General features: G+C 39.3%; 2 protein-coding genes across 8 annotated transcripts in view; one reads left to right on the top strand and one right to left on the bottom strand.

Moving 5' to 3' along the window:
• The window catches only part of ADK (adenosine kinase), a 543,729-nt gene extending 542,295 nt beyond the window's left edge, over positions 1-1,434 (bottom strand). For all 4 annotated transcript variants that reach the window (XM_005226479.4, XM_010820646.3, XM_059882620.1 and 1 more), the window contains exon 1: positions 1,349-1,434. In XM_005226479.4, coding sequence (XP_005226536.1) covers positions 1,349-1,413 — 65 coding nt within the window. In that variant the 5' untranslated portion in view covers positions 1,414-1,434. The remainder of the gene's footprint in view (positions 1-1,348) is intronic.
• On the top strand, positions 1,139-22,743 carry AP3M1 (adaptor related protein complex 3 subunit mu 1). 4 transcript variants are annotated; one of them, XM_005226372.5, is made up of 9 exons: positions 1,139-1,337; positions 10,006-10,281; positions 10,981-11,152; positions 15,187-15,324; positions 16,770-16,855; positions 17,553-17,686; positions 18,528-18,735; positions 20,049-20,193; positions 20,660-22,743. In XM_005226372.5, exons 2-9 carry the CDS (start codon positions 10,009-10,011, stop codon positions 20,758-20,760), a joined length of 1,257 nt encoding a protein of 418 aa, XP_005226429.1. In that variant the 5' UTR covers positions 1,139-1,337; positions 10,006-10,008; the 3' UTR covers positions 20,761-22,743.
• Positions 22,744-23,401: the final 658 nt, after the last annotated feature.

Genomic DNA, 23,401 nt, shown 5'->3' with positions numbered 1-23,401 from the left:
GGAACAGGCATTGCTTAGCCAAGATGGATGTCAGTGAGAAAGATTCTGGGAGATGGTTGGACACGTGGTGTCTCCTTTTGACCCTTCCCAAATTCATCTGGTTAAAGGTGGCTTGTTAATTCCGTGTTCCTTACCACGACCTCCTATGGTAAAATAACTCACGGCAAACGGTTACTACATTGCCTGGCCAGAGTGGGCGGTTTCAGTCAGTTTGCTTCTCCAAACAACTCAAATCCAGGTAGGTCTGACTCAAAAGCCTTTGCTTTAGTCTGTAGTTTGAAAGCTTAAAACGAAAACAGAACATCCTGAGTCGTGGCGGGGGAGGGGGGGGAGTTTATTTTCTTTATATAAGGTAGGCACACTAACACTTTGGCCCTTTGAAGGTAATATGAATATATTAAAGGTACTGGCAGGGATTTCGTCACCATCCATTGAAAACAGCGTGAACAGACCACGGGACTCCTAAGTGATCTTTTCAAACATGAAAGATTAGTTCTTTCAAAAGTGAAGAAGGATCATGTTGGAAGAAACGAAATTTGTATAATCAGGAGTGTCCCAATAGTTTTAAATCAGTTTTATATATCTAGCTTTACATAGAAAACCCACTGCCTTCCAAGGAGCATTTCAAAATCATCAAGAAACGTGCATATTGTAAGTAAAAGTTGCAACATCAAATCATATGTTAGGTGTAGAACTATCTCCACTGCTGCCAAAAGTGCAAAGAAGAAAAATTAACCTTTCCTAACCATTTTGGCAAATGCCATCCCCACATCCCCGACCCCACTCCCGCAAAGCCTCGGAGGCGGGGTCTTGGTTCCTGGTAGAGGATTTGCAAAGGTACCAGCATTCAGATCCACCTAAGTACTAAAAGGAAGGTCAAAGCGCCCTTCCGCGACCTTTACGAAAAATACCCCAAAATTCTGTCTTTGCCTCAGGGTAGGCCAGTCGCTGGGCATTCTCCTCATCATCCCCCAGGGAAGAGCAAGTGGCCGCGATTGACTCGGCTCAGATCGGGTCCGGTCCGGTCCTCCCGGGTCTCACAGCCAAGCGGGGGCGGGCTCCCACGTGGCGCCCGCAGCCTACCCAAAGCCGTCTCCGCACCCCGGCCGGCGCTCTGATTGGTCAAGGGCGGCGGAGCGTCTCCGGAGCCTGAGGCGACTGGGCCAAACTGGGTGGACAGCGGGCAAAGGGTCGCAGCCAGGCGGGCAACTACCAGAGCTACCCGTCCCGTGCGTTGGCCCCATACCGGGGGTTGAGGTTACCACCCAGCGCCTCGGTCGCGCAACCCTACGTGGCCCCTGGCTAGCGGCAGCTCGTCGCCCTCCACCCTATGTCAGGTAGGGCTCACCTCAGCGCTGGAGGCTCTTCCACCTTCAGCTTTTTGGGCTTTGGCTCCTCCTCTGCCGCTGCCATCTTCGCGCTCCCACCTCACTTACGCTCCAGGGCTCGCCCCACCCCTTCGGCTCCCTCTCCCCGCCCCCTCGCCGCATCACCGCCTCCTTGTCACTAAACCCCGCCCCCTTTGGCTCCTCCCAGTTTGTGCCTCTCCCAGCCCTAGTCTTTTGGCCCTACCTCTTGGCCTTACCCATTGGCTAGTACACAGCTCTTCCAGACCCCGCGCGCTCGACTCCAGGGACACCCCAGACTGGTTTAGGCTGCAGATGAGCGCCTGAGTCCAAAAGAGGTGAAAGCTCTCATTCTTCTAGACCTGGATGATTCAGAAGATGATATCCTAAAATTCAAAAGACGTCTTCTCATTCAGCGTCTTCCCGCTCGTTTACTCTTCCTAAAACTATTGGTTATATTGACGCTGTTAGTCAGGCAATCTACTGGGCATCCCAACTGCAGGGTCCTCACGGCTTTCTCAGCTGTCTCAGCTTCGGTCCGGAGAGGACCCCGCGTCTAATCACTGACAGGCCCAGGAGCCGGGGTGAGTGTGAGGGGCGGGGGAGGGGGGGTGGTCTACGGACAGGGGACATCACGAAAGCTGGGAAGTAGACTGACTAGTTAGACCTCCGCTTCCAGCCAGGGGTGTGGAAGCGCCTCCGGTGCTGTGGACCGGAGCCGCGCCTTCCTCCCGGCCTTCCGGTCTTTCTTGCCAGCTAGGCCGGAAGGGAACGGTACACCTACAGCCCAGTGTTCTCAGGCCTCAAGCTCAAGAGGTTCAGGCTCATTGGGGTCGCTTGTCGTGCTTCGGCGCGGCAAAAAGGTCTTGTCACGCACGGAGAGCTGGAGTACCGACAACTCGGACCTCAACCCCAGGCTTCTACTTTGGAGGACAAAATCCCTAACTGACGCGAGCGGGCGTCCTGTTAGAGGGTGGCACCTGGATGAGCCTCGGTGAATACGGTGAGAAGGGTGTTGCAGTTCTTCAAAAATGAGTTAATAGGAATTTAAACTGAGGAGGTGACAGTTGGATTTGGATTGAAGTTGGAGCTCGATTAAGAAGTTGATAGCGTAGTAGTAGTTACTCAGTCGTGTCCGACTCTTTGCGACCCCACGGACCCCGCCAGTCTCCTCTGTCCATGGGATTTTCCAGGCAAGAATACTGGAGTGGATTGCCATTCCCTTCTCCGGAGGATCTTTCTGATCCAGGAATCGAACCATGGTCTCCTGCATTGCAGGAGAACTCTTAACTCTTTGAGCTACAGGGAAGACTTGTTGATACTTGTTTCAAATTAGTAGTCTTCCTGAGAAGGGTTTCCCAAGTGGCTCAGTGGTAAAGAATCTGCCTGTCAATGATGGAGACCTGGGTTCGATCCCTGGGTTAGGAAGAAATGGCACCCCACCATTATTCTTGCCTGAGAAATCCCACGGACAGAGGAGGCTGGTGGGCTACAATTCCATGAGGTCTCAAAAGAGTCGGACACGACTTAGCGACTAAACAACAACACGTGAGAAAGGAGGAATTTTGTAGGACTTAGGCTATATCCATTTTGAGACAGTAGTTTAGATGGAGATGAAAGGTTGAAAAAAAACTTTCCAGGTGAAAACCAAAACAGGTGAAGTTTCATATAATTTTGGTAATAAGTGTTTGTTTTGTTTGGCAGACACTTAACAGTGACATGAAATGCTGCAAAGATCAAAGGAGGAAGTTGAAGTCTGAGAATAGGTTGTTGGAGTTGATGATTAAGAAGTCATTGGGTCATTTGCAAGAACTGCTTTAATAAGAGTCAGTTATTGAGAGGAGAGACTGCAAGTGTAGACTAATGCTTCTTCATGTGGCGCATGAAGAGAAAAATTGTTTGCAAGCTCCCTAAAAGGTTTGGGGTTTGCTTTAAAGGATACAAGGCACTTTATGAGCAAGTAACTCATGTATAAGATTAAAGATTGAAGAAAGAAGAAGACCTTGGAAGAGAGGAGAGGGGATGGGATCAGAATTAGAGTGAAAGGATTACTGTTGGAAAGGACAGAGGACACTTTCAGTTGAACCATAGGAAAAGTAGAGGATTGAGATGAGAGAAAAATTATTGGAATCCTAATATGCCTTTAGTTGGGAAGCTCTCTTGGCAACAAGATTAGCTTTTCTTACTGAATCTTAGGATTTTACAAGTTTTATGTAATTTTACAATTATGTTGACTGTTTTTCTAAATAGTCAACATAATAGACTATTGGAGTTCCCTGCAGACTAGATATATTTAAGTAGCTCAGTAATATTTTAATTCACACACAACAAATGGTATTTGTAGAGAGGAGAAATTCACTTTCTCAACAAATGACCTTCTCTCCTCTTGCACAGAAAAAATAGAAGCCATCATCTTGCAACCAGGTATACAAATCTGCTTTCCTTCTGTTTAAAGAGGGAAAAGTGCCCCTTCTCCTTAGGAAAGACACATGCTTTCACCAAGTTTCCCAGTGCCATCCTCCCCTAGCTTCTCAGAGTCCTCTTTTTCTTTTTGTTTTTTTTTTTACTTATTCCCGCTCTCCCATCATCAGCCTCCCTTCTACTTACATTTTTCCTTTAGCATTTAAAAATATCCTTCCTTAACTTTATGAACTATTCCCCTTTATTTTCTTGCCTTCTCCTTCACAGCTATAGTTCTTGACTATATCATCTAGTCTTCTTATCTCTGTTTTTCCCACTTCTTGCTATGTCCTTCTCAGCCCACTGTAGTATATCTTTTTGCCAGCATTCCACTGAGCTACAGTGAAACTTCTTTCCCTGAGATCACCAATAGCCTCTAAATTGTACATTCTCATCAGGGACAAAATTTGCTTCTTATGAGGAAAAAAAAAAATCATACTTTCTATGTATAAAGCACAGATATGGTACATAAAGAGATATACAGAAATATTCTGTGATTTTAATAATTTTATGGAGGAGGGGTATGAATGAATGGGGCTCTGAAAAGGCCTCTTCAGATGCAATAATGAAAAGAAAGTTGAGGAACACTGTAAAATAACAGATATTTTAAGTTTCTCTTATAGCTTGACCTCTTTGTGCCATTTAAAATGTTTACCACTCCATTGTTCTGGAAACACACTGACTGACATACTCTAGTTACTTAAAAAACTCTGCTCCCTTTTTTTTTTTCTTATCCATCTTCAGCCACATTTTCTCATTCTTTTTGTAGGCTGACTTGATCCATATGCTTCTCAAATGTTGAAGTTCCTTCTATAGGTTCTCTTCTACTATATACGTTCTCTCTTTGCAGTTTTACTCTCCTTTTGTTATAATTTCCATTAATAAAAAATCATGGTTACAGTACTCACAAATCTATCTCCAGTTTGGCTTCCCTCTGAAGCACCAGACCTCTGTATACAGTGGTGTTTTGAATATATCCACTGGGGTCAAATATATCCAGAATTGGGTCAGATTATATAGGACCAGAACTAAATTCCTTTTCCCTCTCATGTCCCCTGCCCCGTCTCTACCCCCAAAACTTTGCTCAACCCTAAATGTTTCTCTTACCTTTTCATTTTGCTTCATCTGTATTGTCAGCACTCTAGATAGGCCCCCACATAAGTCATCTCTCAGCTAATGTCACAATATTCAATTGCCCAATTATCCAGTTTCTATAGTGCGATCTTTCTTAAAACTATAAATTGGATTACATGAATCCCTTGCATAAAACCATTTAAAAAATGACTTTTGCATTGCACTGGGGACAAAGTGAACCAATATCTGCTTTTCTCCATTTTTATCTCACCACCGCCATCCACCTTCTGAAGTTGCTAAATTTGTACTGGGTTTCTTTATCTTATGTTCTTTCTCACCTTGAAGCCTTGTGGATTTTTATAGCACAGTATTTCCCCTGTTATCTTACTGTATTAAATTGTTTGTTTTCTTTGCTGAACTCTAAATGCTTTGAGTTCAGAGACTCTGTTTTGTTCAACTTGTATCCCCATTGCTTAATATAGAAAACATACAAAACTTTGTTGAATGAACAATGGTCAGAATATTGGTTAAAAATCAGAATGACTAAAATATTTTCTGGTTTCATTCTCTCACCTTAGATACACACCCTTCTGTGCCTCCATTCTGTTATATACAGAAGGAATACATTTTCTTTTTTAGTCACTCTCTTCCAAGGGTATTTTGACTATTGTGATTGCATTGTTTGTGAGTCATCAGGCTGCATGTGTTCAACATTCAGTAAAGAGGGTTTATGAAATATTTAAGCTGCAACTGAAGCTCTGATGGAACTGCCTCTAAACACAGTTTCTTAAGTGGCTTTAATATAAGCTGGGAGAATTCTGTTTTCTGACTCTGAAGTCACTGGAACAAAAGGATAGTTGTGGTAGCTTTCCCAGAAAGTTTATTAAAATAATGGAAGAAGTAACTGCGGCTACTCAAAGGGTAAGTAGCTAAAGAAACACCTTAATTTACACAGCTGCATGCAGTATTTGTTTTTTGCACTAGGCCCTTGGTCTTAATATGGATAGAAGAAATAAGCTCTCTTTCCCTATAGTAGAAGGTTAAGATCGGTTTTAAAGCTGCGCACTTTGAAAGCTGCAGGTACTATGCTTCCATCTCAGCGCTCAGGACAACAGCAGTAAATCCAGATGGTGGTTTGACTTACTCTATTCTTCTGAGACCTGGACGGTGCCAATAAAAACAGCTTTGGTGGAAACTTTTCCTGGAAAGAATTTTTCACCAGCTTAAGACGACAAGTAGGAATCTGGCCCTTCAAATAAAGAAACTACGAAGTCACTTATTCAACAGCAGCTTTTTTAGGGTATATTGTAAGAGTAAAGTAGCAAAGATCCATGCGAACTATACTTTCTTTAGGATAAATAGGTGAAGATAACTGTCAGCTCTCTCAAACATAATGTCTGCTGTACGTAATTTATTAGAATACATTTGGCTTCTAACTAAACAAGAAACATATCCTTCAACTCATTCTCTTAAATTTTAAGTTCAAACAGCACATTTGCTGTCCAGTCCAATATGATAACCATTAGCTCCGTGTAGTTATTTAAATTTGATTAAAATTAAAACTTCAGTACATCAGTTGCATTAGCCACATTTCAAGTGTTCACATGTGACCAGTGGCTGCTATATGAGACAGCAGAGGTAGAGAACATGGCCATCAGTACAGGAAATATTACCGGACACTACTGCAGTAGAGTGTGTTCATGATAATTAGCTTCTGGGAGGCAAGTAAGAACAGGAGCTCAAGATTCAACTGGATGTGGGTTTGAATCCTAGCTCTGATACTTACTGTATGACCTTAGATAATTATCATAATTATCATTTCCAGACATTCTTGTCTAATCTGAAAAATGGGGATAAGTATTTATAGCGTTGATTATGAGGATTAAAGAAGATAATGTAAGTAAAGTGCCTAGGATAGTGCCTGGCCCACAGTAAGTATTCAGTTTTAGATATTATTAATTCATTCATCTTTAATGAGTAAAACACTTTGAAGCTGAAAATTAGTTATTGTGAAAGATGCTATATTCCATAGATGGCTCGCCTGAAGTCCTCAAACCTGGGTCTCATTGCGTTCATTACAAAAGTTCCACTTTAATCCGTACTTTATATTTCAGGTGAAAATTTTATTCCACAAAAGGTATATAAATCGCAGATCTTATTTCTGGATAGCCCTGTTCCTTTTTTTTTTTTTAACATGTCAGAGAGCAGAGGTAATAGTTAAAAATCAGTAGGTTCTGAATAGTAAGTCTCTGTATCCCAGTGGTGCTATTTTAACACTCAAATGGAAACTGACACAAAGCAAACTTACTAAACAAGATATCTGACTAGATAAAGTGGAAAAATTTAGCAGGTTCCAGATATTTATCTGGAAATGGCTACCCACTCCAGTATTCTTGCCTGGGAAACCCCGTGGATTGAGGAGACTGACAGACTATAGTCCATTGGGTCGCAAAGAGTCAGGCATGACTGGGTTGACTGAGTATGGGTATTAATCTGGAAAAATTTAGTAGGTCCAAAGCCTTAGCTGTCAGGGTTTATTGCTGCCAACTCAATCAAGGTTGACTACTTGGCTAAGTAGAGATGCATTTGAACAAAGAAACATTTTCTAATAAATAGGAAGCCTAAACCATTAACAGCACCCATATTTATTAATACAGTAATTACTAAAGCACATCTTATTAATTAGTATTATTTAAATTAGTAACTATTGAGCATGCACCACATGGGAAGAGGAAATTATCAGATAAGTCTTTAAATGTCAACTGCTCTCATTAAGTAAATGACTTCCTCTGAAAAGAACTGGTCAGGTTGTCATCATTTTCCCTGTCGATAGAATTGAATTCATTCTGAAAACTCTTCCTTTCCTCTTTGCAGTTTGTCTTCATGCTTAGAAACTATATTAATAGATTTTACATTCTTTCTCCTTAGGCTACATTTATCATTCAGCACTGTAATTTTGAATGAATGGACCTCTAAGACTAAGTTATTGATACTGATATTATTCATATAAAAGAAAGGAGCGAGTTAACGTAATTAGATATTTGTCCACTGTCTCCCACATTACAAGGACAATAAACTCTTTATTTGAAGTATAACTAACACTCAGAAAAGTATTCAAGCTTTTAACAAAAAACCCAAAAAATTAACACAGAATGAACACAACTTGTAACCATCATCTAGATCAAGAAATAAACATTACCAGTACCTTAGAAGGCCAACCCTGTGCCTCACTTAAGTCACCACCCGCATTCTCCTTCATAATAGAAACCGTTTGATTTTTCTTAACTATAGTTTTGTCTGTTCTAGAACTTAATATAAATACTGCATGTATCCTTTTGTGTCTGGCTTTGTTCAGTATTGTATTTGTAAGATTTGTCCGTATTTGTTTCATGTAGCAATAATTCATTCATTTTCATTGCTGTTTCATTTTAATATATTAATTTATTTTCCCATTTACTATTAATAACTAGTAATAGTCTTCACTACTACAGTATATTGTTATGCATGTTTTTTGTGTACATTTGTACATATTTCTGTCAAGCCACCTGGGGGTAGACTTCTGTGTTGCAGAGTATTAAAGAATACTTTGTGTTAATTGAAATAATTTAAATTAAAACTTAACCTTTTTTAAGGTAAGTTTTTAAGGGCTTCCCTGGTGGCTCAGAGGGTAAAGCACCTGCCTACAATGCTGGAGACCTGGGTTTGATCCCTGGGTCGGGAAGATCCCCTGGAGAAGGAAATGGCAACCCACTCCAGTACTCTTGCCTGGAGAATCCCATGGACGGAGAAGCCTGGTAGGCTACAGTCCATGGGGTCGCAAAGAGTCGGATATGGCTGAGCAACTTCACTTCACTTCATCTTTTTTAATACTAAAAACTAAAGTGCACAGTATTCTAAAAATGTGAAGTTTAGTAGCTTTTAGTATAGTCACAAAGTTGTGCAACCATCATTTCTAATTCCAGAAGATTTTTATCACCTCAAAAAGAAATGCAAAACCAGTAATTCCCCATTCTTCTCCCTCTACCCAACCCCTGGCAATGGCTAATCTACTTTGTCTCTATAGATCTGCCTGTTCTAGACATTTCATACAAATGGAATCATACAATCTATGGTCTTTTGTATCTGGTTAGCATAATGTTTAAAGATCCATTCTGTTGTAGCATGCACTGGTACATCACTCTTTTTTATGGCTAAATAATATTTTATTTCAGATATTTATCAGTATTATTTATCCATTAATTGGTTAATGAATCCATTCATCAATTGATATACATTTGAATTATTTCCACTCTTTGGCTGTTATAAATAATGTTGCTACAACCATTTGTGTAAAAGTTTTTGTATGGACATATGTTTCCAGTTTTCTCGAGTATGTTGCTGCTAAGTCACTTAGTCGTGTCCAACTCTGTGACCCCATAGACGGCAGCCCACCAGGCTCCCACATCCCTGGGATTCTCCAGGCAAGAACACTGGAGTGGGTTGCCATTTCCTTCTCCATTCTTGAGTATAAAGGAGTACAATTGTAGGGTCATTTGGTAACTCTGTCTTTAACTTTTTGAAGAACTCAACACTGTTTCCGCACATAGCTACAGTGTTTCGTTTTCTTGCTTAGTTGTCATGGCTACAACCTCCAGTACCATGTTGAAAAGAAGTAGTGAAAATGGAGTATTGTTTGTTCTTTATATTAAGGGAAAGCTTTTGGTCTTTAAGCATTAAATGGTAGCTATAGGATTTTCACAGATGCTCATTATCAGGCTGAGGAAGTTTCTTTCTGTTGCTAGTTTAAATGCTTTTATCTCAAAGGTGGTTGGATTTTGTCAAATGATACTCTGCACCTTTTGAAATAATTGTATTTTTGTCTTTTATTTTATGAGAATTGTATATTGATTGATTTTCACATGTTGAACCAACCTTGCATTCTCGAATAAATCCCACTTGGTCAGGATTATAACCTTTTTAAATGTTGCTAGATTCAGTTTGCTAGTATTTTATTGAAAATTTTTACATCTGTCTACAGATGTTGGTCTGTAGTTTCTTGTATTGCCTTGGTCTGGTTTTGGTGTCCAGATAATACGAAGATACTTTTCTTTGATATATACTAAATTTAAACATTTTCCTCCCACAGAAAATGATCCACAGTCTGTTTCTCATAAACTGTTCCGGTGACATATTTCTAGAGAAGCACTGGAAGAGCGTCGTGAGCCAGTCTGTCTGTGATTATTTCTTTGAAGCTCAAGAGAAAGCTGCTGATGTTGAAAATGTACCACCTGTTATTTCAACACCTCACCACTACCTCATCAGTATCTACCGGGATAAGCTCTTCTTTGTCTCTGTCATACAGACTGAAGTACCACCTCTCTTTGTAATTGAGTTCCTACATCGAGTTGCTGACACTTTTCAGGTTGGTTATTCATCAAGTCTTTTGAATTTGGATTATTCAAGTTAGTTCGAGGTGGGACATAATTATATTCTTTAATTTTGATGTACAGTCTGTTTCCCTCTCTCTCTGTCCCTCTTCTTTCTAACTAAGCATATGTTCATAAAATGTAAACCTTTTTAATAGGGCATACAAGTAGCACACACGGCTGCCCCTATTTTATGAGAACAGAACAATCTCATGGTCACAGAAACTGTATTTTTTTTAATGTATTATAAATTATGTCATCAGGAAATAATAGTGCCCTCGACATGCAATTCTTTGAATGGCACCAAAGTTTTTATAGGTTATGAAATCTTGCATTACTTAAATTTTATTTTTTTTCTTATCTTGCTTAATGTACCAGTAGTTTAAAACTAATCTGTGTTTTTTGGAGTACCTAATCAGGGAAAATGAAGTTTATAGTTCTTATTCTGTTTTAACATTTCAGTGTACTTTCTGGCATAATTTGTAGTAGGAATTCAGTTCAATCTAAAAATATTAAGAAAATATTGATATAGTATATAGAATTATAGAGGGCTTTTTTCCCTCTGGTTTACATATTTTCAACATCTTAAACAGTGACTTATGCTACTGTAAATATACCCTTTATAATAGAATAAAAAATATTTAGCAAACCTTTTTCGTGCCTTCCATCGTGCAATACTATGTGTATTTTATTAGGACTACTTTGGTGAGTGTTCGGAGGCTGCAATTAAGGATAATGTGGTCATAGTATATGAGCTCTTGGAAGAAATGTTGGACAATGGATTTCCACTGGCTACTGAATCTAACATCTTGAAAGAATTGATTAAACCACCAACAATTCTGCGTTCTGTCGTCAACTCTATTACAGGTAAGGTAAAACAGTCTATTAGGAACTGAGCCATTAAAACTTCATAAACAATTCATTTTTGCTTGTGATCTGGCAGATTATTAAGGTAGTCCATTTTGGCCAGAATTATAGTTAGTGGTAATGTTAAAATGGATATATCAGTATATTTCTTTTCATGAAAAGAACCTATATCTTAAATGATAAGAGTTTTTGGTTATTACTCTTTTGTTATAAGTTTTGCTTCAAGACTACAGCAATATTATTGCTATTGTTTAACACTGAATAGTAACACTGAATAAATTATCCCAGTTAACCATAAGCCAGTGTACTGGCTGCTGTTAACTGTTGTAGTAATCACTTTGTAATATATATATACCAAATAATTATGTTGTATACCTTAAACTAATACAGTGTTATATGTCAATTATATCTCAGTAAAGCTGGGGAAAAAAACAAAAAATAAAATTTAGAAAGTAGCGTTTTAAAACTGGCATTACCCTGTGTCAGTCGCTAAGTTGCGTCCAACTCTGCAGCCTTATGGACTGTAGCCCTCTAGTCTCCTCAGTCCATGGGATTTACCAAGCAAGAATAGTGGAGTGGGTTGCCATTTCCTTCTCCAAGGGATCTTCCCAACCCAGGAATTGAACCCATGCTGCCTGCATCTCCTGCATTGGCAGGCAGATTCTTTACCGCTGCATACCACACAATTATTAGAGTACAGAAAGTTTAAGACTCTGCACCATAGAGTATATCTTACCTCCTTCAAGTCTTTATTTTACATATATAAAAGATGTATTAAAGAGAGAAAATTAATGTATTTGTGAGATTTTATGCATTATGGGCCTTGTACTTGTGTTGCAAACTTCTAATTTTGCTTTAGTTCATAAGTATAGCTAGAAATTAGAGCTATTCAGATGACAATATTGTTTTGAAAGTATCAAAGTCTTCTAGAGAAAAATTTCTATGAACTGTTATATGCCACTCCATGTATATACTCCATATATACTCCATGTATACTGTCCACCATTGCAAACTCCTTTCCAAGTGCACTGACCTAAAAAATGGGTAAACAAGGTCTATAAGAATGTGGTCTTTCCATTATTCATCCTAATCCTCAAGAATAAGTATCAGGAGAAATTTAAGGAAAGATAAGACGAGATTTCTTTGCTCCTAAAATGTAAACTCTGGATGAGAAACTGAGGGAAAAAAATTTAAACATATAAATAACAGTGTAAGATTCTGAAATACAATTCCATAACTTTGTAGACAGTGTCGTGACATTAGAGGGTACACATCATGTGCTGTTAAATGAAAAAAAGAGGGGGTGTGGAATACCTTGGTGGGCCAGTGGTTAGGGGTCGGTGCTTTCACTGCTGGGACCTGGGTTCATTCCGTGGTTGGAGAACTAAGATCCCACAAGCTATGCAGCACTGCCAAGAAAGAAAACACACACACACACACACACAACCATAACAGGTTGCCCATAATTATAAATAAGTTCAGTTCAGTTCAGTCGCTCAGTCGTGTCCGACTCTTTGCGACCCCATGAATCGCAGCACGCCAGGCCTCCCTGTCCATCACCAACTCCCGGAGTTCACTCAGACTCACGTCCATCGAGTCAGTGATGTCATCCAGCCATCTCATCCTCTGTCGTCCCCTTCTCCTCCTGCCCCCAATCCCTCCCAGCATCAGAGTCTTTTCCAATGAGTCAACTCTTCACATGAGGTGGCCAAAGTACTGGAGTTTCAGCTTCAGCATCATTCCCTCCAAAGAAATCCCAGGGCTGATCTTCAGAATGGACTGGTTGGATCTCCTTGCAGTCCAAGGGACTCTCAAGAGTCTTCTCCAACACCACAGTTCAAAAGCATCAATTCTTCGGCACTCAGCTTTCTTCCCAGTCCAACTGTCACATCCATACATGACCACAGGAAAAACCATAGCCTTGACTAGACGGACCTTTGTTGGCAAAGCAATGAATGTCTCTGCTTTTGAATATGCTATCTAGGTTGGTCATAACTTTCCTTCCAAGGAGTAAGCGTCTTTTAATTTCCTGGCTGCAGTCACCATCTGCAGTGATTTTGGAGCCCCCAAAAATAAAGTCTGACACTGTTTCCACTGTTTCCCCATCTATTTCCCATGAAGTGATGGGACCAGATGCCATGATCTTCGTTTTCTGAATGCTGAGCTTTAAGCCAACTTTTTCACTCTCCATTTTCACTTTCATCAAGAGGCTTTTTAGTTCCTGTTCACTTTCTGCCATAAGGGTGGTGTCATCTGCATATCTGAGGTTATTGATATTTCTCCCAGCAATCTTGATTCCAGCTTGTATAAATAAATATTCCCACCAAAAAAATTTTAAAGTTTATAATACACAATAAAGATCAAGAGAGTGGTTCAGTGGGTGAAGTAATCTCTCTTGAACTGTAGTGGGTGGTCCTAGGGCAGGGACCTGGAGAATCAAAAGAATTTAGGAAGGGAGGGGAGGAATAAGAACATTCTTCATAGATAGAACCATATGAGAAAAAACACACAGTGGAAAAATCTTGAATTGTGTTAACCTGTTTAATGGAAGCAGAGCTGTTTTTCAGTTGAGTCATGAAATAAAAAGTTAAGTTGAGGAAGTCCTTGAATTCTAGGCTAAATATTTAGCTTTTATCATAAAACCAGTGGGATAGCATTTCAAGGTTTTGAGAAGGAAGATTAAAGCAGTATTTTTTAAAAAATTCTGGAAAGCAGCAGGGTTGGAGACAGGCTCATCGGCATAATCACACTACAAAGTTGTATGTGTGATTGGACTGCAACTACAACCAAACATGGGTTTGAACGGCAAGAGTCCACTTAAGTCCAGATTTTTTTCAATAAATACATGTTATAGTACTACACAGTCCACGCAGTTGGCTGAATCTGTTAATGCAGAACCACGTTTTGAGAAGGCCAACTGTAAAATCATATATGGATTTTCATCTGCACAGGAATCAGCACCCCTACACCCTGTGTTGTTCAAGGGTCAATTATATATTTTAAAGTGAAATCAGAAAGAAAGCAAAATTATCAAAATAGAAGAAAAATAATAGATGCAACCTGCTTTGAGGGAGATTGTGTGTATGTGTGTGTGTGTCGCTAAGTCATGTCTGACTCTCTGCGACCCATGGTCCGTAACCCACCAGGCCCCAGGCTCCTCTGTCCATGGAATTTTCCAGGCAAGAACACTGGAGTGGGTTGCCATTACCTTCTCCAGAGGGAAATGTTTGAAGAAATATATATACCAAAATGTTAATAGTAGCTATATTTCTATAATAGGAAGATAGTTTTTAGCTACTTTTCTTAATTTTTCACATGTCATTGTTGTTGTTAAACATGTACTACTTTTGAATTGGAAATGTAAATTAACCAGAATGTTAAAGTGTCGCAGCTCAAGGGTGTATGTTTTGGACAACCAGACTTATTTTAAGATATATGTCAGTTTACCAGGAAATTAGCCAGACTTTGAATATTTTCCATATCACATATGGGTATGCCGTATGAATGTGCTGACCTTAAAATGTTAAAAGGCCAGAGTATGTTCTTCATCCAGTTACTCCACATCCAGTTACTCTCCACATGAGAGACCTGTTTGGCAGCATCTCATGTATAATTTAAGCTGGATACCAAATGGCCTACTTATCACTCTGCATTCTCAGTACAAACATTTAATCAGCAAAGGGTTTTGAAACATCTAGCCTGTTTTCATTACTGGCAGCAGGAGGAGATTCTGTTGTTAAGCCACTGGAATTAGGTTAGGTTACTGTAACACACAGGAAGCAAAAGATAAGTAAATGAATTTAACCTGGTTTGGCAGACACACACAGGACCATGTGGCCTATTTCTGTCTTCTAGAAATTTGATCATGTTGGTATGGATATGTCTCTGACAATTCTATAAACCATTTACACTCAGTGGAGAAAAACCCAAACACTGAACAAGCAGCTAAACTATTTGAGGTTTTTTTTCTGCTAATAGCTTTTCTGGTGACCATTTTATCTGTTAGCTTTGCTTTCTGTTTTTCTGATTTCTAGGCAGTAGCAATGTTGGGGACACACTCCCCACTGGGCAGCTGTCCAACATTCCATGGCGCCGCGCAGGAGTAAAGTACACAAACAATGAAGCCTATTTTGATGTGGTTGAAGAAATAGATGCAATTATAGATAAATCAGGTAATTGTGTGCGTATTTTCTTATCGGGGAAAAACCATTCAGGTGACATAAGCTGAATAGAAAACTGATATCCCCTGGCAGTATCATTTACCGGAAAGGCATTCGTTTTCAAATCTGTTTATTTTGCCCAGAGGTTACATACAATTTTCATAACCACTAGTTGAGAAATGCCAAACGTTTGTAAATCAGAGAGTAAGTCAGCTTATACTTTAAGCCAATTACCGTATATTTATTTACCTTGCCATTCATCCAGCCTAATATGTGATGTGTATCTACTACGCACCACACCTTTTACAACCACATTGTGTGCAGTCCTTCTAGTAAAGGCCCCAGACTAAAGAACAGTACTGTATTAGAATCGTAGTATTTTACTAAAAATATCTAGTCTAGCTCTCACATGTTATGTGGGGGAGACTGAGACTTAGAAGAGTTAAATAATCTGTTAAGGTCACATAGCTAGTTGGTATGTCAAAATGACTTACTGTGAATTACAGACACTATCTCTACAGGGAGTTTCATTCTTATTATAAAAATCCATTGTATGGAACAGTTGCTCTACTGTTAAAGAATAATGGTTCCTACTTCTTAACATTTCATTAGAAACTTGGCTAATTTTATTTAAAATATTTGAACTTCGAAAAAAAATGTTCAAACCAACATTATTTACAGTTGCCAAGATGTGGAAGCAGCTTAAGTATTCATCAACAGATAAATGGATAAACAAGATGTGTATATATACACAATGGAAAATTACTCAGCATAAAAAAGAATGAAATTTTGCCATTTGCACAACATGGATGAACTTGAAGAACATTATGCTAAATGAAATAAGCCAGATAAAGAAAGATAAATACTATATATCACTTATATGTGGAATCTAAAAAAATACAACAAACGAATGATTTTAACAAAAAAAAAGCAGACTCACAGATACAGAGGACAGATTAGTGTTTACCAGCGTGGAGTGGGGCAATAAAGGGGTGGGAGAATGGGAGGTACAATCAGCTGGGGTAAGATAGGCTCACAAGTATCTGTAAAGCACAGGGAATATAGCCAATGTTTGTAATAACTAAATGGAAAATAACCTTTAAAAATTGAATAATTTTTTTTAATTTTAAAAATCAGTGGGAAAAAAGTATTTTAACTTCACATCCAGCAGTCTTACGAGGCTAACTCTATAAAGATAAGGATGGGTTTGATTTTCCTTAGAATCATCATATTCCAACCAGAGATAGGAACAGGCCATGGCACTCAGTAAAGAAGTTGTCTGAACTGGTGTAATGGATCCTCTGTCCAATAACCTTTTAATAGCTGTGCAAAGCTTCAGTATGTCTGACACCTGGGAGATATCTCCATTACTTCAGATATAGTGATAGCTCTAGTAAAGTAGAGCTATTTTACTAGAATACATGCATATTCCAGTGATACCTTTATTATTCCTTTAGGATCTACGGTCTTTGCAGAAATTCAGGGGGTCATTGATGCTTGCATTAAGCTCTCTGGAATGCCTGACCTTTCCCTTTCTTTCATGGTAAGTTTTTTTCTGTTTTGTAACTCCTTCATGCCTACTATATATGAAGTACTAAATGAAATGATAAATACTGATACATGTTTCTTTTAGATCGCAGTGGATTATGTAAGAAATATTCCTAGCACAGCTTCCAAAGACAGTAGCTTACATGATGAGCACTGCCTTTATGGATAGGCTGCGGAGAGGGCTTTGCCTCTGAGTATATTAGAAGTAGCTTAAATGTCTGGCTGGCTTCTGCAGATCTGTGGTGCAGCTTTTACTGAATTGTTATATGCTTTGTTGATATGAAAAGGCATTGATCTTTCATCATTTTAGATTCAGCATGCTACACCACTGAGAACTACAAAGAGAACTGAGCTCTGAGGCTGCCTCTGCCTCTAACTTGCCCTGACCTTGAGCTTTCTTTGAACCTCAGTTTTTTCATCTCTGAAGTGGAAATGAAACCACTCACATTTTCTACCTCATGGGAATTACTGGAATTGAATTACTGAAATTCAAATAATAATGTATATAAAATATTTGTACACTTGAAAGCATTGTGAAACGATAAGACTGTGTTGATATGGTCATGATAATAAACTTACATGACTGCTTTATCTTAAGGAAGCATATTTCTCAGATCTCATAATATATCTGACTGGAGTTGTCCTATTCATTACACTTTATGAATATGGTTGTCTTCTCTTTTCCATGGCAGAATCCAAGGCTTCTGGATGATGTCAGCTTCCACCCCTGCATTCGGTTCAAGCGTTGGGAATCTGAAAGAGTTTTGTCATTTATTCCTCCAGATGGAAACTTCCGACTCATATCATACCGTGTCAGCTCACAAAAGTATGTTGTTGCATCAACCATAATCTTCTGTCATCTATCAGTGTGCTGTGTAGAACTCACTTTTTCCCTGTTTCATTCTAACAGTTGGTTACTTCAATTCACCATTGCTCCCTTTAGCCATCGCTTACCAGGAGACCCAGAACAAACTGGTGAAAATACATGTGGAAAATATAATTAGTATGGTTTGAATCTTAAGAGTATAGAGTAATAGTAAATATATACCTGAGAGCAAGCATTTGGGACCATGCATAACCTGGATGAAACCATGAACCCATGCCATAATCTTACTATGATCTGTGGACATTATGGCTGATAGAAGGACATAGACTTACCTGTAGCTCTCCAGGACATCCCTCAACTAACTGGCTTGAAGTCACTCTTCTCTGCACTGAGGTTTAAATGAATGATTTAGCATCCTGGGTTGTAGCTGGTTTGTCCCTTGAAAACATCAGAAAGTATTTGGACAACATCAAAACAGAACTTAAAAGCAGAGGAATTTTTTCTTGGCTCTTACCACAGAGAAACTGATATATTTAGTTTGTGTAATTCTAAATTATCTTTCTCTGGGATCTTAATTCATTTCTTGAAACCAGGACTGTTTGTGCCAATTGTTGATGCTGTAATTTTATATCTTGATTTGTATACTTACTGCTCAGAAATTGTATAATTTCTAGCACAGTGGTTCCACAACACTGTGCTATATTCAACTGCCCTGGCTCAGATACTGAACCTGCAGTTCTGCAGGTATTAGATATTGTATACTAGGGTTTTCATGCCACCTCCAGAGCTCACACTATTAATTATATGTTTTTTGTGGTTGTGTCTTTCTTTCTCTTTTTAGTCTAGTGGCAATACCAGTGTATGTGAAACATAGCATCAGTTTCAAGGAGAACAGTTCTTGTGGTAGATTTGATATTACAATTGGACCAAAGCAGAACATGGGGAAAACTATTGAAGGAATCACAGTGACAGTTCACATGCCAAAAGTTGTGTTGAATATGAACCTGACACCAACACAAGGCAGCTATACATTTGATCCAGTTACCAAGGTACAGTCACCTAAAATCAGGAGTGAGCAAGTGTTTCTGCAATCCTCATTTTGTGATCTGGGGACATGGGAGGACAGAGGGAAGGGTCTAATATCTTGGTTGAAATTAAAGCTCTTAACAACGTAGAATGCAGACTGTGCTGTGCTCTGCCACAGGAGAGAATCCTGCATCTGCTGCTAAGTCGATGAACAGAAAAGTGAGACATTCCTTCTTCCTTCAGAGTCTGCCTTTTCTTATCCATTGATAATCCAGAGGTTCACTCACTCTTCAATGAGGAAGATGTAAAAACTTTTTAAAAAGAGAAAAGCATTATGTGCATATAATAATCTATTAATGGTTAATAGATATTACAACATATCAATTGTTAAGAAGTTAAGACCTTTCTCTTCCTTTTTAATTTTAAAGCATTATTTCATACTCTTCCACAGAGGATGCTCACTAGGAAAGTTGCCTTCTCACCCTCCATACATTTGCCTCTAGCAGAGGGAGTTCAGAGAAACTGTAAAAGATGATTTTTCTCTCTGCTTCCTGCTTGGGTAAAAGAATATGATTCTTTTCCTCAGTAGAGTCATTGAGCTGCATAGTAAGTGAAGTCTTTTTTTATTTAACTATAAAATCATTGAATGTTAAAGATCATCTAATCTAGTCCTAAGGAGTCAAAGAATCTCCCCAGAGACCACACAGGGCTGAGAAATTAAGCAGGAGCTCCAGATCCCTGGCCTTCACCCCAGCTTCAACCATAACAGCTTTACTTTCTCATCTGTTACTGAGCTTCCTCACTCAGTAACTTCAAATAAGTATTTCATTTGAACAAAGGGTTCCATCACTAAAAGTTTAAAAGCACTAATTTAGGCCCATCTTCTCATTTTACAGAAAACTAAACTTAAGCCCAGAGAGAAACAGTAAAGATGGCATAGTGGAAAGGGTGTTTGATACCAGATAGCCTTAGGTTCAAATCCCAGCCTTTCCTCTAAGTGACCTTCAGCAACGCATCTAACTCTAGCTTTAGTTTCTTTGTTAAAATTACACAGAGTTTTACATCATAGACTTCTGAGACAGCGTGTGAATAGTGCTGAGCAGAGTATTATATCCAAAAGTAGATGCTCAGCAAATGCACCTACTTCTTTTTTCACTCTCCATTCAGAGTCACAGAACTAACTAGTGGTAAAACTCAGTGGAAATCCCAGGTCTCTTATTCCAAGACACTGTGCTTTATTTTGTACAGAAGTTTATTGTCTTTGAACATTTGTCTTTAATAAATAGTTCCAAAAAATAAATAGTTCAGAATGTTTTTTGTTTTTTTCCTTTTTAAGGTACTAACGTGGGATGTGGGGAAAATCACTCCACAAAAGCTCCCCAGTCTTAAAGGACTGGTAAATTTACAGTCTGGGGCACCCAAGCCAGAAGAGAATCCAAGCCTCAACATACAGTTCAAGATCCAACAGCTTGCTATTTCAGGTAAGGAGAAATCTGATGTGTGTAAGGGTAACTGAGTTTTGCTGAGGTCAGCTGCTAGGAGCTTAGAAGAGTAACTGACATCCCGTCTCTACAAAGAGCAACAACTCCAGTATGCCTCTCACTCTCCTTGATTTATGAGAGTGATTTTGGAGAGCACCTTATTTCACATAGCTTCCCTTCACCCCTACCCTCATTCAAGCACAAAGAAAGAAATCATTTATACTCAGAGTAGAATTATCCTTAAAAGACATTGCTTGTCCATATGGGAATCTGAACTAAAATCATACCCTCCTAGTACTTCAATCTGTGAATGCTAGAAGGAACATTGCTTCCAGATCTTGAAATGGACACTGGCTAATGTCAGATTTACTGTATAGTAAATTCTGTTTCGTAAGCAAATATTGTATTGGTTGATGTGACCAGGATTGTAATTTGTGCCTTTCCTTCCGTGTTCTTTTTGACACAGGCTTAAAAGTAAACCGCTTGGACATGTACGGGGAGAAATATAAGCCATTTAAAGGAGTCAAATACGTCACAAAAGCTGGAAAGTTCCAAGTGAGGACATGAGAAGAGGCCAGAATTCCTGAAGATGTATTTGTTTTCCAGGTGTCATCACAGTGTATTACTATTAGGTACCAATTGGGTGGGAATACATATTCTAGTTAGAGCATTTGTGTCAAGCCACACACCGCTAACAAAGTTGCTTAGTTATCGATGTAGGGTTCTTAAGGAACTTTAAGCTAAGGAAACTTCTGAATGACTTAGCTTATTTGTACCTTGCCACTTAGGAAAATTTTAGAGGTGATTTCCTCCATAGGAAGGCACCAGCTAGAGGCTGCACATTTTAACAGTCAAGGCAGAAGTCTACAGTGATAACCTCTCCCCTAAAACAAGTGAACTGGTCTCAGCCAGCAGACGCTGTCTTAGTCTGAAATGTGATGTATCAAGTGGAGCGGAATGTCATATTCGATCGTAGCCATCCCCAATCATCTGTCCCAACAGAGGAATAATTCCTCCCACCCAAGAAGTTTACAAAGAACTGCCTCTTCAAGTGTTTGCCTTATTCAGCTTTTCACTTGTGCCATTAAGCAAGCACTGTAGCAAAAGCCACTCCACATGGCCCTGGCAGGGAGCACTGCTGCTCCGTGCTCCATTCTCACTGTACTTGGTATTGTATTTTTTATAAATGAGATTTTTATGTAAAGCTGATTTTGGTTTATGGGGACCTTGCTGCAGTAAGTACAAGCTCAGTTTTGTGCCACTTAGTTCATCTGTTAGCACAGTAGAAGTCATTTGTATCAAAGGGGCAAATGCTTTAAGGTAATAAAAGGGAACACTACTTCTACTTCTGCTTTTAGGAAGTTATTGCAAGCACAAGCATTGGAGATTTTGAACAAACTAACGTAGTAAAAGAGAAACTTAAGTGAACCTTTGCTGTCTTCATGTTTTATAAAGCTTGTCTAATACGACTTATAACCAATTAGCCTAAAGCCCTCATGCCCTAGTTCAGATAAAGGAAGAAAATGTGCCTGCCTCAATACTGTCAAATTATTATTTTTTTTAATCTTTTATCTTTTTTTCTTCCTGTTCTTAATAGTTTCAATTTGCCTACATTCTTTGCTTTCAGGGGGACTCCCTTTGCATAGTGCTACCCAAGGCTATAGTCAAAAGATTCCTCTCTGAAACTATTGTTGAAACTGTCACTGGAGTACTTAAATATCTCTACTCTACTGACCAAGTAGGTGAAAGTACATATAAAATGAGGCAGAAACAAAATCCTCGGTAACACTCATAAACCTGTATTGATCTTTATGGTTGGCAAGTCAGCCCACAGTTATCATTTAACTTGGCTGACTTGGAAGTCCTTGCCCACTTATTTTGGTTCATTAGACATGAAGAATAGAGAAAGTTAAGATCTAAGTGCTTGTTCTTGCTATTAGTTTTCTCCCTGTAACTCCATTCGTTTTGTTCTTCTCAACTTATAATTCCCTTTCCCATATGCTAACAATGGCCCTTACACTCACCCCATTCTTGTCAAGGGCTGGTGGTTGGTGCTGATGCAGGGAGCCCACTGCACAGCAGCGTTCTCTGCCTGCCTATGGCACCAAGCCTGCCTTTCATCTAATATGAAACATCACGTTTTGCAATTTCTAGGACAACCAGTATCAGCTTGGCAGCTAAAATTAAGATCTTGCCAAATGTGTATTCCCTTTGCATAAGGTTGGTTACCCAGTTCAGTTGCTTTTCATTTTTAATGTCTTCCTTTTCAGAGTTCATACCTCAAAAGAGCGATCGGTACATTTGCTTTTCTTTCTGCAGAATCCCTCATCTCAACCATCCATATATGGACTAATTTTCTTTCTCTGCTACCCTCCCATATCCCAGCAGATTGTATGCCAAGAGTCCCTTGCCTCTAGTAACGTCTGCTAAAACTTCCAAGGAGACTGTTTCCTTTTGCAATTAAATTATTGTATTTATTAATTTGATGGAATCCAGTAAGTCCTTTCTCTAGCTCTGGCTACACTGTCAATAAAAAGATGAAAACAACAAGTTGATTTTTTTAGCTTGACTGTTAATTGAGCATTCTCAGATGGGCATGCCTCAGTGTTCAAGCAGGCTGAAAAAGAAAGTCCCTCCGTCGTTGTCTGACTCTTTGCAACCCCATGGTATACAGTCCATGGAATTCTCCAGGCCGGAGTACTGGAGTGGGTAGCCTTTCCCTTCTCCAGGGGATCTTCCCTACCCAGGGATCAAACCCAGGTCTCCCACATTGCAGGCGGATTCTTTAGCAGCTGAGCCGTGATCCCATTTTACTCGGCATCATCACACAGGGTGTGAAGGTTGCAGCAGAACACTTCCAAATGCTCCTCTCTTGACTGATTATGTTAATAGCCCTGTATCTAAGATTCACCCTTCTAGCCACAGACTGAACAAGAAGTGATGGAGCTCCTCTCCCTACCACCACCTGCTGATGACTAAGATCCATGAATACTTAATCGTAATGAAGTATTTTTCAAGCATAGAATTCCAGATAGACTCTTGTTCTAACTTCTTAAGGGAGTATAACCCAAAAGCTTATTTTCTGCATAAAGGAGTCACCATCATTGTATTCAAAGGGAGTTCATGTGATGGGTTTTCCTTAAGTGCCACTGTAGAAGAATCCATGGAAGATAGCGATCCTGTAGTCCTTTGAGTCATCTGACTTGAG

The sequence above is a fragment of the Bos taurus genome, chromosome 28 (genome assembly GCF_002263795.3).
Source record: "Bos taurus isolate L1 Dominette 01449 registration number 42190680 breed Hereford chromosome 28, ARS-UCD2.0, whole genome shotgun sequence".
NCBI lineage: Eukaryota > Metazoa > Chordata > Mammalia > Artiodactyla > Bovidae > Bos > Bos taurus.
This window is presented reverse-complemented; position numbering and strand designations above follow the sequence as displayed.